The sequence below is a fragment of the Eleutherodactylus coqui genome, chromosome 4, assembly GCF_035609145.1.
Source record: "Eleutherodactylus coqui strain aEleCoq1 chromosome 4, aEleCoq1.hap1, whole genome shotgun sequence".
NCBI lineage: Eukaryota > Metazoa > Chordata > Amphibia > Anura > Eleutherodactylidae > Eleutherodactylus > Eleutherodactylus coqui.
The window spans coordinates 166985815-167004615 of NC_089840.1; the positions used below are offsets into that span (position 1 = coordinate 166985815).

General features: G+C 43.1%; 1 protein-coding gene across 3 annotated transcripts in view; it reads right to left on the reverse strand.

Moving 5' to 3' along the window:
* Positions 1 to 2684: 2684 nt before the first annotated feature.
* ANXA11 (annexin A11) overlaps positions 2685 to 18801 on the reverse strand; it is a 107553-nt gene continuing 91436 nt past the window's right edge. For all 3 annotated transcript variants that reach the window (XM_066600350.1, XM_066600351.1, XM_066600349.1), the window contains exons 12-15: positions 16420 to 16515; positions 13419 to 13477; positions 4490 to 4612; positions 2685 to 3656 (exon numbers count right to left, since the gene is read on the reverse strand). In XM_066600350.1, the coding sequence (XP_066456447.1) occupies positions 3597 to 3656; positions 4490 to 4612; positions 13419 to 13477; positions 16420 to 16515 (338 nt within the window). In that variant the 3' untranslated portion in view covers positions 2685 to 3596. The remainder of the gene's footprint in view (positions 3657 to 4489; positions 4613 to 13418; positions 13478 to 16419; positions 16516 to 18801) is intronic.

Below are 18801 nucleotides of genomic sequence, written 5' to 3' on the forward strand. Positions count from 1 at the left end.
GACCTCCGACCTACTTCTTCCAGTCCTCAGCCGCCCACAGAAGATCACTTCCTGGTTACGGGATTCTTAAATTCCACCTCCAGTAAGTGATGGCCCTGATTGGTTCTCGAGTGCTGCTCAGCCAATCTATGCAGCGCTTGATTAAGAAATGCAATGGCTATGATTGGTTCATCAAGTGCTGCATTGATTGGCTGAGCAGCGGTCAAATAAGCAATCACAGCCAGCGTGGCAGAGGCAGAATTTATGAATTGGCTGAAAAATGTGATTGTTCTCAGTAAGAGAAACGACGTAGTCTTGTAGATATGATACCTTTTAATGGCTAACAAAAATACATGATGTAATAATAGCGAGCTTTCGTACCATAAAACTTTCACTCCGCTATCAGTGCCTAGACGAAAAAAGTTTGTTTGTTGTTGCAGAATTCCTTTTAAGTGCGAACCAATCACATCCATATCTGTGCCTTGCCATAAGTATGTATGTTATATGTGTGTATAAATATGCATGCCTCTTCAGATCCAATCCATTAGCCGGAAGAAGTACCCTGCGTTGGTACGAAAGCTCGCTATTATTACATCATGTATTTTTGTTAGCCATTAAAAGGTATCATATCTACAAGACTACGTCGTTTCTCTTACTGAGAACAATCACATTTTGCGCTACTGGCTAACACGGTACCAGATCTTTGTTTGAATTGGCTGAGCCATGGCATTGCCAAGCCTGCTAGGTAATGTATTCCTTTTTAATGTAATGCAGCTAGGGCTTATTTTCTAGGTAGGGCTTATATTTTGAACCTCTCAAAAATCATGGTAGGGCTTACTTTGAGGGTATGTCTTATTTTCTGGGCAACAGGGTATTCATTTTAGCACAGCCTGCTTTAGGATACACACACGAGCGCTTAAAAAGGTTACGCCCAAGATGTGACATACTGGGTGCAACTCTCATCCGATAGCAATCAGACATCCTATCTATGTGTTGCCCGATGTGCTGAAGATGGCACATTATGTGCTATTCTCCTCCAAAAACCGGACAAGAATAGGACACACTGCAAAATTTTTGTTTTACACAGAGTTTATCAGAGAAAAAAAAGCCACTGTGCATGCATGCATTCAAATGAATGGGTGTAATTTCTGTCCAGTTTTCAGGCGGATTTTTCAGTCAAAAGTCCATGTGCATGTACCCTTATATTTTATTTTCAAACCTAATTAGTCTTCCTGTGCCCCAAGATGCGTCTCCCAAAGCACTGGTTTTATTAGTGTCCTGCCTCTACTGCTCCATCTCCTAGCGCTGCATAAGGAGAAGCCAGTCTGAGTTGCACACTGCTTCTACCCATCACAGTGCCCGTGTCCCACCAGACCATCAGGGTCTCCGTGCATCTGGTGCACAGTTTGTCACAACCAGATAGAACAAGACCCTGACAATGCATGGAGTCCAGTAGGGAATGAGCGCTGTCAAGGGGAGAAGCGGTCTACAGTACAGAGCGGCTTCTCGGAGCAGTGGAGAAAGGACACTAATCAAACCAGTGCTGCGGACACATCTGATGGCTCAGAAGGACCAAGTAGTTTTGAAAATAAAGTATAAAGTAAACTTTTATTAACCCACTGTTATATAGAACATCTTCAGTTATACAGTTAGATTCACTAGCTGAAGTTTGCTTTCTCAGCACCATCTTCATCTAGCTGCATGGCTAAAGAGGGGTTTTGTACGAAAAATGTACAGAATAGGCTAATAAATCTATTACAAAAAGGCTTAAAAAATGTACAGAATAGTGATTCTAAGTGCAGTTACTAGTTAATTTGAAGTATGTTGGAGTAAGAAGTGTCAAATTTATTAAGGGGTGCACAGCTTTTGATACATTTGCTGCAATTTTGGCTATTTGTGGGTCAGCAAAGCAAATCTATACCAGCTATAAGCTGGTGTAGATTTGCACTATAATGTACACCAATATCTGACATACATTATAGAAGGTCTGTCATGCCAGTGGTCCCACCTCCTTCAGATAAGTCACACCCACTTAAAGTGCAAAAGAGCAGTGTAAGGGCGCCCACCCACTGGCGATTTTTTTTCCTTTGCGTTTTTTCTCAAGAGCAATTAGAATTGAATGTGTTCCTGTCCACTTGCGTTTTTTTTTTCAGTCCGTTGCAATTTTTAACATAGGAACTGTCAGTTGCATATGTGTCCTTATTTTTCTCTTAATGCACCCATGAATGTCAATAGAAATTAACGGAAAAGGCGCGAAAAAGCCGCGAAAAAGCCGTGAAAAACGCGCCGAAAACGCTGCGTTTTTCACGCACAAAAATCGCAAACGCCAGTGGGTGGGCGCCCTAAAGTGGAAAAAAAAGAGGATGCGGCAAAATATGCGCCTTTTTGGGGAGAAAACTGGTGCGTAATATGCACAACAAATATATGGATGTACATGTGTATGTTAAATTCCCACACACGATATTAGCGCGTAATACTCACCAAAATAGGACTTACTGCATTTTTTCTCACGTGTGTATTGGTGTGAGTGACCCAATAAAAATCAATACGCTTTTAGCATTGCATAATACGTGGGCAACATACGACCGTGATCACATGTGACAGAGAGGTGACGCTAAAAAGCACAAATGAAATGCCGCAGCATGCTTAAGACTGGAATTATCAACGCAGGTGTAAAAGAGGCCTCAGCAAGACACATGACATCGTTTGTTTTACAAAGGCTGTATTTATTATAATAATATACTTTGATAATTCTGTTTTATTGCATACCTTATCATGTTTCTCTCGCCATCATCCGGGCACACTTCAAGCTAACATTTTGCAGTTCATGCTGAGTCTTTACATGTATAGCAATACAAGTTGTGTTTAAACGGGTTGTCCGACATAAAGCTTTTTTAATTCTATGGCTCTTTTTAATTAATAATAAGATGGCTTTTAGGTTAAATGGGATAAATTTAACAACTCCACGCACAAAATTTATGGTGCACAAAAGTTGATGCTCCAAAATTAATTTCATGGGAATTACAAAATTTAAAAAAAGTTTTGGCCTTTGAAAACTAGAGGTGAAAGCCCCTCGAACAATGTTGCGCCCTTATGGCCAAAATAGGCCGTGTCACTAAGGGGTTAAAGGCGCTCTTATTTATTATGAGTAAACCAGTATTGACCCAGACAACCCCGTTAAGAGAGATCACCGCCTCTGCTTTCCCAACAAACCTGCACCATCTTATTCACTTCTGGGTTTATGTGTTAACCACCAGAAATGAGGTTTTACTTATAAAGACAGGTATAGAGAAGAAAATATTTTACACAGAAAAAAACATCTTGGAAGGAAGGAAGGGTCTCATGTTAGCAAAGCAAAACAGCAGTGACTTCTAGTTTTCACATATATAATGTAAAATATTTTAATAATGCATAAAAAAGCTTTAATGAGAAGAAACAGTAAACAGGATTGTGAAGAGCGCTTATTCACAACACAACTATATAGAGACGTCCTTGCAGATTGTAGAGGTGGTTTATAGGAAAGCATTGGGCAGTCCGCTCACCATGTGTCCAAGCATAGAAAATAAGAGGAAAAAACACGGAGGAACAGTCTTGAGTTATAAGGTGGAAACATGGGCTCAGTCGTTGCCGCCACAAAGCTTCAGCAGGATCTTCCTGTAGTCTCCGGACGTGTCGCCCTATGAGATGATAGTGGCAGAGCTTAACACATAGAACAGAACATGTATTGTGTGCAGGGACTACACACAACATACTTTGGGCCAAGACAAAGCTTTTTACATAGAAGCCCCCTCCCCATACTCATGGATACTGGCAGATTTGAACGAGGTCCGTTCCACATTGAGGCATCTTCACAATCGGCAGATTTTCACAGGAAGTGAAGAAGATTTTTAAAACCCCACAAACATTAAACAGAGCTGGAATGTGAAATGTCCAGCACATGCCAGCATCACTGAGAATTTCATGCTTGACATTCCACAGGGTCAAGCCTTTCACCTTCGGTTGGATTTGTAGATCCATGCAGAATTTATCTTATCAAAAAAATGTGTAAATGGGGTTGTGACAATTCTATTCCCTTCCACTGCTCTTCAGTTGGCTGCAGGTTATCTGTGTAGAATCCAGGCTGAACATCTGCAGCACGTCCACGTATTATGAGCGAGCCATAATGCAGAGGAGACGCAGCAAGCCTTCTCTGCTTTAGGACTTATTCTCAGGCTGCAATCTTCCTCCACTATCTGCTTTCATGTGCCATTTATTTGCCAAAACTCATGTGAGCTGCAGAAACACACTGCAGTTTTGCAAAATTTTTGCTGCAAAGACAGCTAAATTGCTGCAAAAATTAACATGTGCAAAGGGAACAGTGGTGATAGCCAACAGGTAAAGAGAATTGTGCAGAATCGATGGAACTGCTTGACTGCCCCCACAGCCCACAAGCCCCCAATGCAGCTGCATGGTTTGCCACCATTGGAGGCGCATCACCTACAGTATTCTGTATGTACATGCTTCTTCTTACCGTGATATCCGTATACAGAGATCTGCCATACATCCTTTTGTATTCCTGACGAATATCTACCAGATCCACTTCACTCCGAGACACCATGATACGGATCAGAGTCTTGTCTTTTGTTCCAGCACCCTAGAAGCAAGAATAAATACCCACATCTGACACAGTGTCTACATATTGAGCTGTCATTCACTGAAAGGACCGCCCACTGGACTGTACACACACAGTTAGCTGTCATTCACTGATAGGACCGCCCACTAGACTGTACACACAAAGTTAGCTGTCAATCACTGATAGGACCGCCCACTGGACTGTACACACAAAGATAGCTGTCAATCACTGTAATGGAAATATTTTTATGGCTATTTTGTAGCCATTAATCCTTGATTCCATATGTATATACATATGTGAACAGGCTATAATATATCAACTAGGCCCCGCACTCTAAGAAATTAACCCCAGACCTGTTCTACATGTTTATCATGTGTAAGTAAGAGAATGGCTTTGATGTTTGTTATAACACCAATCAGTCTGTCTTTGTAGGAGCCTGCCATATACATATCTATTGTTTAGGAGGTAGACATTGTCTGACTAGATCTTATCACTCTATAGAAACTGGTCAATTCTAGAGTTTGCTAACATCATTGATGCAAAGCTTGGAGCATATGGCCTATGACTAAGCAAGTTTTAGCGTACAAAATAGGACACAAATTGTAATAGATCAGAAGCATCTTGTACCTGTAAGGAGATAATCTCCTACAGTGTTGGCCAATGGAACCCGTCTGCCCGTCACTGTGGCTTCTCCAGTGAAAGATGAACTCCAGGCAGAAATGTTTAAGGAAAGCTCCTACTTATTAACGGATGCAGTTTGTATGTTGTAGGTATGTCTTGTAAGTCTTTTGTATTGTAAAGTGTGTTTATGTTTTATCATGTGCTGTATGTATTTTACCTGTAGAGAATCATTGTAAACATTTACGCAATATCACCTAGTTTTATGTAAATTTGTTTTATCATAATCATTTATTCATTTGTATTAATAAATTGTGTTGTATCAACCCACTTGTCCTTCTTTAAAGCCGTATCCGAACTTGTTGTTTGCCAGTTGGCAAAACATAATTGGCGCTGTGAACAGGATACGCAGAAGGTTCAGTGGTTGATATTTAGCAAAATTCCGATAATCTGGAATTTTAAGAACTCTGTCTAATAATACAGAAAAATAGTGTGATATTGCATAAAACATGTCTATTTTTAAGAAAAAGAATGTTTTGAATGAATCTGTTGAGATCCCAGGGTGGGAGGAGACTCCCTATGATACATTGGCGGCTGAATGGTCAAAATGTGCAGGTTTAAGTGAATCATGGGAAAAGTGTTTGAAGGATGCAGAACCAGTGAATGTGGTAGCGTGTTTGCAAGTCAAATTGAGGAAAGAAAAAGATTTTATTAATGTGTTGAGACGCGGATGGATGTTATTAGAAGCATATCGTATTCAAAGAGAAGAGAAAGAACGAACGTTGGTGCAAGTGCAAGAATTAGAAAAGCAGTTGTGTGAGGCAAGAAGTGCTTTGACAATTGCTCAGTGTCAGAACAAGTTGATTATGGATAAATGTGATGGCTATCAGAATGTGGCTGAGAAGGCAGCAGTACGAGTGGCTCAGTATAAGTGTAAGAAAAGACGAAGAGTAAATAGAAGGAAAGTTGCTTTGGCCGTAGCTGAAGCAGGGGTTAAATGGGATCCTGATAAATGGGATGGAAATATCTGGGATTCTAGCAGTAGTGAAGAAGATGAAGAGGGTTGTGGTGAACAAAGAAAAGTAGATTCCTTAACAGTTGAGGCTAAACCAGCTGTTAGAAGAAAGCAAGTAAATACTCTTGATAATGGTCGAATAGCTACTAAATATACTAACAGAAAAGAAGATTTTTCTCAGCAAGAAAAGAAATAACTGATCTTATTGGAAGATTTCAGCAGAAGTCAGGAGAAAGTTTAATAGCTTGGATGGTACGCCTGTATGATCAGGGAGCTTCAGGGGTTAAAGGAGATGTCTCGAGGAAGCAGTGATTTTTTTTTTTTGCCCAGTCCCCCTAATTAAACATACATTACTAATTACCCCTGTAAATGACTTTCCTAGCTGGTTTGTACTTACCGTTCCAGCGTTTCAGCAACTTATAAAAGTTTCCCCAAGATGGCCGCCGGCTCTTTCCCCGTCGCTCGCTGCAGCCCGACGTGCGCGCTCCCGAGACGCTGCCAGCTGTGTCTCCATGGCAACCGGACGCCCCGCAGCCGCCGACCAGACGCCCCGCAGCCGCCGACCAGACGCCCCGCAGCCGCCGACCAGACGCCCCGCAGCCGCCGACCAGACGCCCCGCAGCCGCCGACCAGACGCCCCGCAGCCGCCGACCAGTCACCCACCGCCAGGCAGCAGGTAACCGGCGCTAGCCCCCGGCTCCCCAGCGCTACGCTCCCGGCTCCCCAGCGCTACGCTCCCGGCTCCCCAGCGCTACGCTCCCGGCTCCCCAGCGCTAGACCCTCAGCCCAGGTGAAGGCCCCGGAGACATTGAAGGCCCCGGAGCCCAGCGCTAGGTTCCGGAGCCCAGCGCTAGGTTCCGGAGCCCAGCGCTAGGTTCCGGAGCCCAGCGCTAGGTTCCGGAGCCCAGCGCTAGGTTCCGGAGCCCAGGTGAAGGCCCCGGAGCCCAGCGCTGGGCTCCGGGGCCTTCACCTGTCAGTGAACATCACCCCCGACCCAGCGCTAGTTCCCCCGGCCTAGCGACAGCCCCCCCCCCATCGCAGCGACAGCCCCCCCCCGGCCTAGCGACAGCCCCCCCATCGCAGCGACAACAGCCCCCCCGGCCCATCACTTACCTGGACGGCAGGACAGCTGGACGGCAGGACAGCTGGGCGGCTTCTCCGGACAGCTGGGCGGCTCTGCACCTTCCTCTAACAGAGGAAGGTACAGAATGGCCGCTCCAGCGCGCTCCCGAGCAGTGACAGCTCATCTGCGCATGCGCAGAAGAGCTGTAGCAGGGAGCACACTGAAGCGGCTCGTGCTGAAAGGAGAAGACCGGACTGCGCAAGCGCGTCTAAAAAAGCAAGCTGCCAGCGAATTTAGACGGAACCATGGAGACGAGGACGCTAGCAACGGAGCAGGTAAGTAGAATAACTTCTGTATGGCTCATATTTAATGCACGATGTACATTACAAAGTGCATTAATATGGCCATACGGAAGTGTATAACTCCACTTGGTTTCGCGAGACCACCCCTTTAACTTGGAAGTGCAGGATGTGAAAAAGTTTATCACCCTTAGTAATGAACCAAATGTCCAAACAGCATTCCGTGATTACAGTAATTTAGAACAAGAAGGGTTAACAAATGTGTTAGCTGTAGCAGCCAGGGGGTGTAATGAGAAATATCCCAGTGAAGCTGATTGGCCGTCTAATGATAGACAGTGGTATACAGTAAAAGATTGTGTTCAAAGAAGAGATGATGAAAACAGCTATTGTTGTGGGGCATGCAGATGAAATGTTACTGTTGCCCTTTCCAGTGGGTGTGAGGAATAAAATTATTAAATGTGCCCCGCCAGCGTACAAGTCTGTTATTATGGCTTTATTGGTGAACCAGACTGGACAGGAAACAGGAGCCGTCCTGGAGGCGGTCAGACAATTGGGAGATTTGGGAGAATGGGGTCCCAAGCAATATTCTAACAGGGAAAGAGGAGATAAGTGTCAGAGTAATAATGTTAACCCCTTAGTGACGGAGCTTTTTTGCTTTTTTCCATTTTTGTTTTTTCCTACTCCCTTTTAAAAAATCGTAGCTCCTTTATTTATCCATCGACGTCGCTGTATGAGGGCTTGTTTTTTGCGGGATGAGTTGTATTTTTCAAAATTGATATGGCAAAAGGGGGGTGATTTAAACTTTTATAACTTTTTTTTTTTTTACAAATTTAAAAAAACTTTATTGATCTTTTTTCTTACTTTACTTTGAAGTTCCCCTGAGGGACTTTAACATGCGATGCTTTGATCGCTCCTGCAGTATGACGTAATGCTATAGCATTACGTCATACTGCTTTTTTACAGGCAGTCTATCAAGCCACCCTGTGTGGATGGCTTGATAGGCAGTCTGCTAAGGCAGCCCTGGGGCCATTCATTAGGCCCCCGGCTGCCATAACACCTGCACGGCTCCCCTGATCTCACCGCGGGGGGACCGTGCAGGACCCCCAAACAGCGTTCGGGGGATTTAAATGCCGCTGTCAGAATTGACAGCAGCATTTAAAGGGTTAATAGCCGCGAACGGCGGAGTGCGGCTTTTGCCCGCAGGTGCCAGCTGTAATAAACAGCTTACACCCGCGCTGTATGGAGGGAGATAGCGGCGCTACCTCACTCCATACACGTCCTGCAACAGCAGGACATAGTTTTACGATAGCGCCCTCACTAAGGGGTTAAGAATCGGGTTTCCAGAAAAGAAATGCTTGTTGCATTATTGAAAGATGGTCTCATAAGAGATACAATAGATGGTGTAAGTACAAGACACATGTGGAGGATGTACCAGGAAAGGGGGCTTAATAAGAAACAGGGGTCCCAAAATAAAAAGGTAATGATTAAAGATGCAGAAATTCCACAGTGGGGGTGCAGCAAGTCACATGGCAAGAGAGACTTCCTTCCTTCCATGTCGCAGGAACAACCCACTGCATCCAGGTTAGAGGATTTTTATTCAGAGGTAAGATCATTGGTAAAAGTATTAAAACAGGGAAAAAAGTCGTTGCTAGGATACATCAGCAACATCAGTACGTCAGAACGCCGGTCATATGACCGGCGCGATGACATGGGCTTACTAGACATTGCCCCTACCAAGGCCGCGATTGTCAGACGCTCCATACGTTGACACACGTCACCGCGCCGGTCAATTGACTGACGTGATGTCGCTGTATAATCTAACACATGCCATAAATATAGCCACCACCATCGGGAGATGTTTTTAGTGGTGGGCGTCGGGACGCCGGTCAGGTGACCGGCGCAATGACGTAGGTTCACCACAGCACACCACAACACGCCCCCATATCTCATTAGCAGTGTCAAGACGTCAACCATGTGACCGGCGCTGTGACGCCGGCACATTATGACACGCCCCCATCACGGCTGCCTCCATATCTCATCAGCAGCAATAGAATGTCTAGACGCCGACCATGTGACCGGCGCCGTGACGTCGGCACATTATGACACGCCTCCATCATGGCTGCCTCCACCAGCAGCATGTTTTGTAAGTAATCCATTTTCTATATATATGTGATGATTTTATGTTGTATTATGGCTTGAGAAAGGTGCCTGTGTGCACTGAAACGCGTCGCCTGTTATTTTAGCGAAGTGTGGAATTAAAGGTGTTATTGCTTCACTTCTAATACGTGTGGTAAACATCTATTTGGAGGCTGAAGGAGTCATCACTTCAAGGAGGGGGCTCATGGTCATCATACCCCCCTCCTCCCCAGTAAGTGTAACTCCTATTTATTTCTTGACAGATCACTAACTGTGGTTACACACTATTTATCGAGCGCAGAAAATTTTGTTTGCTGATAGCTCTTTTGCATTATAGTCAGCTGTAGATACTTCTGGATATGGAGAAAGGATAAGATTGTTTGATACCAATGTAATGGGTGGGGACAGATTCCTACTTAGGGTCTGTTCTTTGGCTAACCAGGAAAAGCAGTGAGGGCATAATAATCCTCCCCTCCCCCCCGCTTCCCTGCATCGGAGATCCTATAGGTTTAGGATCTAAAGATCAAGAGAAGAATACACAATTTTACAGGAAGAGACATTTGTATTCAATATCTAACGGTTTTTGAATTTTTTGTTTTTCGTTATTTTCTCGAGCCCAGATTTGACAAGATTGGTTTTATGTTGCTAGCAAATGAAAAGATAGGGAACAGTGTAATAAAAGTGAATGTATCATTGTTATGAAAAAATATGGAACATTTGAAGGAAACATTTGGAAAAAGCTAATTGTTCATTAATAGAACTTGAAGATCAAACCATGATATGTAAAAATGCATATTCCGGCCCTAAATTGTATATTTTATGTTTCTTGATCACATTATGAAATAGCTGTGTGATATCTTTGCTATAATGGCTATAAAATAACCAAGGGTGGACTGTAATGGAAATATTTTTAGGGCTATTTTGTAGCCATTAATCCTTGATTCTATATGTATATACATATGTGAACAGGCTATAATATATCAACTAGGCCCCGCACTCTAAGAAATTAACCCCAGACCTGTTCTACATGTTTATCATGTGTAAGTAAGAGAATGGCTTTGATGTTTGTTATAACACCAATCAGTCTGTCTTTGTAGGAGCCTGCCATATACATATCTATTGTTTAGGAGGTAGACATTGTCTGACTAGATCTTATCACTCTATAGAAACTGGTCAATTCTAGAGTTTGCTAACATCATTGATGCAAAGCTTGGAGCATATGGCCTATGACTAAGCAAGTTTTAGCGTATAAAATAGGAAACAAATTGTAATAGATCAGAAGCATCTTGTACCTGTAAGGAGATAATCTCCTACAGTGTTGGCCAATGGAACCCGTCTGCCCGTCACTGTGGCTTCTCCAGTGAAAGATGAACTCCAGGCAGAAATGTTTAAGGAAGGCTCCTACTTATTAACGGATGCAGTTTGTATGTTGTAGGTATGTCTTGTAAGTCTTTTGTATTGTAAAGTGTGTTTATGTTTTATCACTTGCTGTATGTATTTTACCTGTAGAGAATCATTGTAAACATTTACGCAATATCACCTAGTTTTATGTAAATTTGTTTTATCATAATCATTTATTCATTTGTATTAATAAATTGTGTTGTATCAACCCACTTGTCCTTTAAAGCCGTATCCGAACTTGTTGTTTGCCAGTTGGCAAAACAATCACTGATAGAACCGCACACTGGACTGTACACACAAAGATAGCTGTAAATAACTGATAGGATTGCCCACTGGACTGTACACACACAATTAGCTATCAATCACTGATAGCACCGCCCACTGGACTGTACACACAAAGATAGATGTCAATCACTGATAGGACTGCCCACTGGAATGTACACACACAGATAGATAGATGTTAATCACTGATAGGACTGCACACTGGACTGTACACACACAGTTAGCTGCCAATCACTGACAGAACCACGCACTGGACTGTACACACACAGTTAGCTGTGAATCACTGATAGGACCGCCCACTAGACTGTTTAGCTCAGAATAAGCAAAGGTTTATGAATAAAATTCATAAACCTTTGGACAGCGTGTTCAGGCTGAGAGATTAGATTCCCTTTAAATAACCCAGAAAAATGTTCCTAGAACTAATGAACTGGTGCCTGGTCACCAGTCCATATGAAAAAGATCTTATTTTCTACCTGCCTGAAAAACCATAGCTAACTTTACCATTTTATGGACACGGAAAATGTTTATTGTAAACCCCTTGGACACTGCACATTTACAATGCTGGAAGGATGTACTTTCTCTACAGTGATATAAATGTATGGCACAGGAATAGCTACACTTGTAGTAAAACAATCTTGTGGATGTTACATGTCTTTGTATAAAAAAAAAAAAAAAAAGTATTATAGGAGAATGGCTTTATTAGTTAACCAGAAAAATGGTTCTTGCCTCCAAAGCACAGCGGCCTCTTCACCGGGCAGGTTAATACTTCTGCTTAGCCAATAAAGGTATCACTTCTAGAATTCCTTCTGTCTTTTTAATAAACTACATTAAACCGTACAGGACCCCCAAACATCGGTTGGGGGATTTAAATGCCGCTGTCAGAATTGACCGCAGGATTTAAAGGGTTAATAGCCGCGATTGGCCGCATGGCTGATTGCAGCTATTGCCTGCGGGTGACAGCTGTAATAAACAGCTGACGCTTGCGCTGTATAGAGGGAGATAGCGGCACGATGTGTCTCCGTACACGTCCTGCAACGGAAGGTCGTAAAAACACTATGGGGCCGTCACTAAGGGGTTAATATATATGTGTGTATGTACATGTGTATATATGTATGTATGTATGTACTTATATGTGTAGGCATGTGTATATATGCATGTGTGCATATAAGTAGGTGTGCACGTGTGTGTATGTGCATGCATGTGTGCTTGTGTGTATGTGTGCGTAAGTCTGTGCATGTATGTGTAAATGTGTGTGTGCATGCATGTGTATGCTTGTGTGCTTATGTGTGTGTGCGCAAGTATATATGTAAATGTGCATGTGCGCAAGTGTATATGCATGTGCGCATGCATGTGTGTGCATGTATATGTGTGTCTCTCTCGTGTGTGCAACTCCCCTCTTCCCTAAGGGATCCATCACACTGGCGAGGGTGACATCGGCCCGATATCGCCCTTGCCATCCATGTGAAAACCATGGATGCAAGGAGTTTTCATCTGAAAACAGCCTCGCATCACTGTGAGGATTCCATTCATTCGCGCCGCGGCTGAGTGTTGCTTAGCAACGGTTCAATCTTCCTAACAGCGCCGCTTGTGACAGTGAAACTTTGAGGGGGCCTGTCTCAAACTCAGATTTTAGGGCGGTGGTGAGGGTTTGACAAATTGAATGACACCGAAATCATCCTCCAAAGTTCAGACAAAGTGGTTGAAGTGTGGTGGGAGAGAAACCCTGCAGGCTTGTTTATACTAAATTTACAAAAGTATTTAGGATCACACAGATTAGTCTGGCTAATATGGAACTGCACTATTTTTGCAGTACATCATAGTAAAACAAATAAAAATATAAATTTATTGGCATAATTATCACGAGCCACAGAATAAAGTGTAACATCTCACTGCAATGGTGGAAGCACATTTCTCATACTACTGGCAAAAATAAGGTAGTCATCAGAGATCCTTTTACTGGCTTTTCCTGACCGCTGCCGGTACATTCTTAGGGGAATACCTTGATACACTAACCTTCATTGCTTTGTAGAGACGTTCCGCAAAGAAATTCTGAGTGTTTTTAAGGCATTTTACTGAAAAAACACAAAGTACAGTGAAAGTGGATGTCAGTCAAGTTCTAAAATAAAGGCAATGAGATTCTCATTAAACAGTAATAAACGTAAAGAGACCACAACTCTTCACTACGTCCGGTGCCGCCAGTGATGAACAGTCTTGCATAGGAAAAGATATTTGGAAGTGGCAAGATAGATCTCTGCTATGTGTAAACTTATTACATTTGTACTAGTTTAAAGCTAAATATGAGGAAGCACAACCAATTGTGAGTGACGTAACACATGGCAGTCATACGGTATATTTACACATGACAGAATGGGAAGTCATACATACAATAAACTGCGTTATCAACAGCCAGTCAGAATGTTTTAAAGTAAAGCTACAGTTTTGGAGGCCTTTTAGACTAAATGAGGTGGGGAACTGCATTTTTTAAATCTAGTTTTAAGAGCCAAAGCCAGAAGTGGACCAGCGGGAAGTACAAGCCCTTCCTTTATATGTCCTATACCCTTTAAATCCACTTTTGGCTTGCCTCCAAAAAAGGCATCAAAAACTTGCCATGGTTTTCTGAAATACACTGCATGAAAGTATCCTTATGAGATATTCCTTAATATACCCCAACATTACACAAAGTGTATTCAGTACAAGAAAGAGCATTCTGGGTAACAGAGGAGAAGAGCCATCGCCAAGCAGCTCCCTCTGCACTCTTTATGGACAGAATGCAGGCTGCAATTACAGGTGAAGTCTACTGTTATCAGTAGGGCATCCCATTGATCAAGGATGGGGAATCCGAGCCCCCTGCAGTTGATATTTTCTGTTACCCAAATTCCTGCGCATGAAGTCATTCGGTGAGAGCTATAGGCTATTGCAAGAAAAAGTGAAGCGTTTGGAATGATTGTATCTGGATTTCTGCATTGGTCACCAATAAATGATATGAACGGTACAAATGTCTGTTTTATTAGATATCAGCTAACCTCAAAAGGGATTCACTTTTTCCTGCAACTATCACGGAATTCTCAAAATACAATTCAATAATATATGAAATAATTCTAAATGTAATTTAATAAATAATGTTATATTTTGGTTATGTAAATGTAAAATCTACACGAAGATTAAAACAATTCCGATAGTTAATTGAAAGGCAGTTCTTGACCAGTATATGGAGCCCTCTAATTTTAGGTCATTGCTGCCTTCCCTTCTCTGCAAAAATAAGACTTGAAAAAAATGTGAAGTTTTGAAGAGTATGACGATGTAAAAGGCACAGCACAGCAACCATACATGCAAAAAGATGGAGAGGGCCACAGAACACAGGGGTCTATGCAACATTGTTAATGACACCTGAGTGCTACAGGCACTCCAAGAATTACCAGGTATCATCTGGAGGCTAATGTGTGACCAAAGCAAGAGAGAGAGAACCAACATTAGCATCAACAAGTTAGAGACCATACATATATGCAAAACAAATGGTAACTCAGTCTGGGAAGAGAGGCTGCAAATACTAACAGCAGCCTGCAGAGTAGATCATATCCCTGTTACTGCCTCACCAGCGTTGTCAGAGTGCGAAGACTACTACTGACAGGCCTTCAGTCCATGAATAGACGGCTTGAAAGGGCCATCGCAGTGCCCAATAGTACACAGGAACAGCAATGTGTCCATTTACAAGACAAATGTTGCATTTAAAATAGTAATTTGGTCTTTGATTAAATAAGAGATAATAAGTGTGTCCAACTCATGAAATAACTTTTCCATTTCTGGATAATTCTGAATTAAAGGAGTTGTCTAGTTGTAAACTATTGATGGCTTACCCTACGACTAGGCCATCACTAATAGATTGGCGGGGGTCTGCTGCGTGGAGTCCCTGCCAAATCAGCTATAGTAAGGGTCTGTGCACTTTTGCATAGAGCCGATTGCTCTAGGAAGCAGACAGGTCAGTTCCCAGTATAGTGGGTAGGTTTGGTATTGCATACCATGTTTTCATTCACTTCGATAGGAGCTGTGCCTGTAATTCCAAACCTGACCACTACAGTGCGAACGGAGCTGTCTGCTTCCTGAGAAAATCAGCTCAGTGTACGAGTATAGTGGCCCAGCACACAGGTGATTGACGGGGGTCTCTGGCAAAAAAGTCTTGCCAATGCACTACTGATGGCTTATCCTATGGACAGCAACTGGACAACCTGTTTGTCCAGGGGTTGTCCAGTTGGTTCACAACTGGACAACCACTTTAATTCACCAGCCATTCATGCTTTAAAAAAATAAAAAACACTTCAGAACACTTGTCATGAGACAGGGATGTTTTAACAGAGACGTCTAAAAAATGTGCAGTGTGTCATTTGGGTGGGAAAGCCTCAGCAAAACAGTGAACCTTCCCCGTTTACTATAAGACACTGACAGATGGGGCTTTCCTTATGATGAACTACCACAACTGAAATCTAAGTCTTGGGAGGGAGTGTAGTGGGTCCACTTAGGCTGGGTTCACACAAGACGGATTTCCCGCGGAAATTCCGGTCGGAATTTCACTGCAGAAGATCCGCCTGCGGCCACTAATCCCGTGGTTATCCAGCCATGTGGACAAGCTTTGTCAAAAACTTGTCCACACAGGACAGCCAATCCTTTGCGTCAAAGCCGGCGCTGTGGCACGGATTCCCCGGCCGCAGCAGGTCTATTTTTTTCCCCCCATTGCAGCCGCACTGCTCTCTATGGGAGAGTCGGCCGCAACGAAAAAGCACGCGGCCAAGCCGCTCCAAAACCCACCACAAAGTGCCGCAGGTTTTGAAGCTGCGCTTTTCCGTCGGAAATCTTGCAGTTTTTCACTGCGACAAAACGGCAAGATTTCCGGCGGGATTCCGCCCTGTAAGAACCTAGCCTAATACTTCACAGATAACTGTAGATCACATGTATCTTTGCATAGGCTTTTTCTAGCATGTATCTCCAGATCCCCAGATATGCTAAACAATAAGCCACTCACCCACAGCTAGCATGCCTCGCTCCAGATCCCCAGACATCTCACGGCAGATACTCTTCTCCAAGTCCCGATTGCACATTCTCTGGTACTCATAGAAAACTGGGGCAGCAATCCATGCAAGTAAAAAATGAACACATTAGAATACTTCCACTGTTTATGTTACAGTGCTGACAAGGTAGAAGCTTCCCTTCTTATCTTCTATGCATATATTTAGGACTTCCTATCTATACTGTGATAACGCCTGTCAATAGGGGGCTCTCCATGGTGACAGACTTCCTGAAAAAGGGAAGAGTAGCTTTACAGTAGATACAAATAACATTAGTCATAATATTTCTAATGGTTACGTTCTAGATCATTTGGTTTCACCTTGATGATTGCTGATCTACACTAATTAACCTTATTTACTTAAGGCACTGTGACATGGAGATCTTACAATCAGTACTGGCTTGCTTCCCCTACGTGTTAATACTCTATCTTTCCCATCTACATGCAATGCAGCCATAAGCGGCCTATTCTCTATAAGTAGATGCTTCCTATAACGGATATCCTATATTTACTATCTACAGATGATGAGCATTAGCAAGGAGAGGTCAAGATGTGAAGGAAAAGGTAATGAAAACAGGTCAGGCGGCTTCACTGTCGTGAAAAATACAGCTATGCAAATGGATACACAGGTTTACATTAGCTCTGTATTATAGTTCGCAAAACACGGACCAAATACAGAGCTGAAATTCGCTAGTCTGAAAGCAACCTCATAGTCAGTGATCACAGGGGACATCTCAGATTGTAGTTGGCCACTTTCTCTTTTCCACTTTATCTGGGCCCAAATCACCATGAAGATTTCTTCTAGCCATGACTCCTCTCTGAACACAAACTGACCATTCTGCTGCTCACAGTAATGCACCTCTGAGGGCCCCAAAATACCAATTGTGCCCTCTTTTGTGCCTCTAAAGTACCCTTACTGCCCAGACAATCATGCATCTTTCTTCCCCCCCCCCCCCCCCCAAAGTAATAAGCCTCACTTATGCCCCACAATAATGCCCTGTGCCTCTTTAAGCCCAAATAATGCTTTCTTTGTGCTGGTAAAGTAATAAGCCTCTCTTTTTTGCCCCCATAATAATACATCCTTTTTGCTCCTACCACAATATCTCCTTTATGACCCCTTGGAGCCCTTATATAGTAAGCATCCTTTAAGATATGTTCACACATTGCAGAATTGGTGTGGATTTTGACGGGGATCTGAAGCAGACTTCATCCATGCAACTGAAAGGGTGAAATCGGCTGTGGAATTCGCATAAAAAAACACCATGCTACGATCCCATCAAATGGCGTGGATTCTGATGCTGATTTTGGTGCGGATCTGCACCAAAATCTGCTATGTGTGAATGTACCCTCATGCCACCACTATATTGCCCCCTTTATGCCCTCAAAGTGATGATGCCCCCACAGTCATGCCACCACTATCATTTCCTCCTTGTACCTGTAAATGAAGCTGGACCCATTATGCCTCCTCCTGCAGACTTTTCTTTGAGCCTAACTGCACTGTAGATCATGGATTAATGCTCACCAACTCCTTCCAGATCACGGTGCACGGCAGCGGGTGTATCTTCTATCTTCATCTCTTATCTCCCGCACTCTGGTGCCACAGAAGAGGAGGGACCAGAAAGTGGTAGTCAGGGGAATAAGATATACTGGCTGCCATGCACCATGATCTGGAAGTGGTTAGTGAACATCAGTATAGTTTTATTCATTTATTGCCCAGTGTATAACAATGGCTGTATGGCTCACATTGCGATGTCCCTGCACTCATCTATGGGACCTTCTAATCACAGTGAGGTTTGCAGCCACTGGTACACACTGTGCATTATGAAGCCACTGCTTAGAGGTTCAGGGCAATGGGCTATGATCTGGGGCACTAATGGCCCAGCAACACCCCTGGAGAGTTAAAAAAAAAAAAGGGGGTTCATAAACAGATGCGAAGTGTTAACTTAAAGTGATAAAAAGTGTATACCAGATATAAATAGAAGATCAAAAGATACAAACGGGATACACAGATAGTATAGAACAAGATAAGGAAAAGAAATACAATATAATTCTTTGCATCCATGACATGCAGTCAGCAATCTGGGTGGTGTCTTATTGATTTACCCATCAGCTCCAGTGTTTGAGAGTAGACGTCACTAACAGCATTCCATTGTGGACTCTGCACTCCTTTGTCTGAAGCAAACTTATATAGTACGAATGAGCTGGATTTATCTTACAAATTGTCCAATGAGGCATTACAAGGCCGCTCTCCCATCTATTAGTGGGGCTCTGGGCTTGTCCGCATATCTTATACTTCAGGAATGTAAACAATCTTCTAGGAGTCAATACTAAAACCAATTA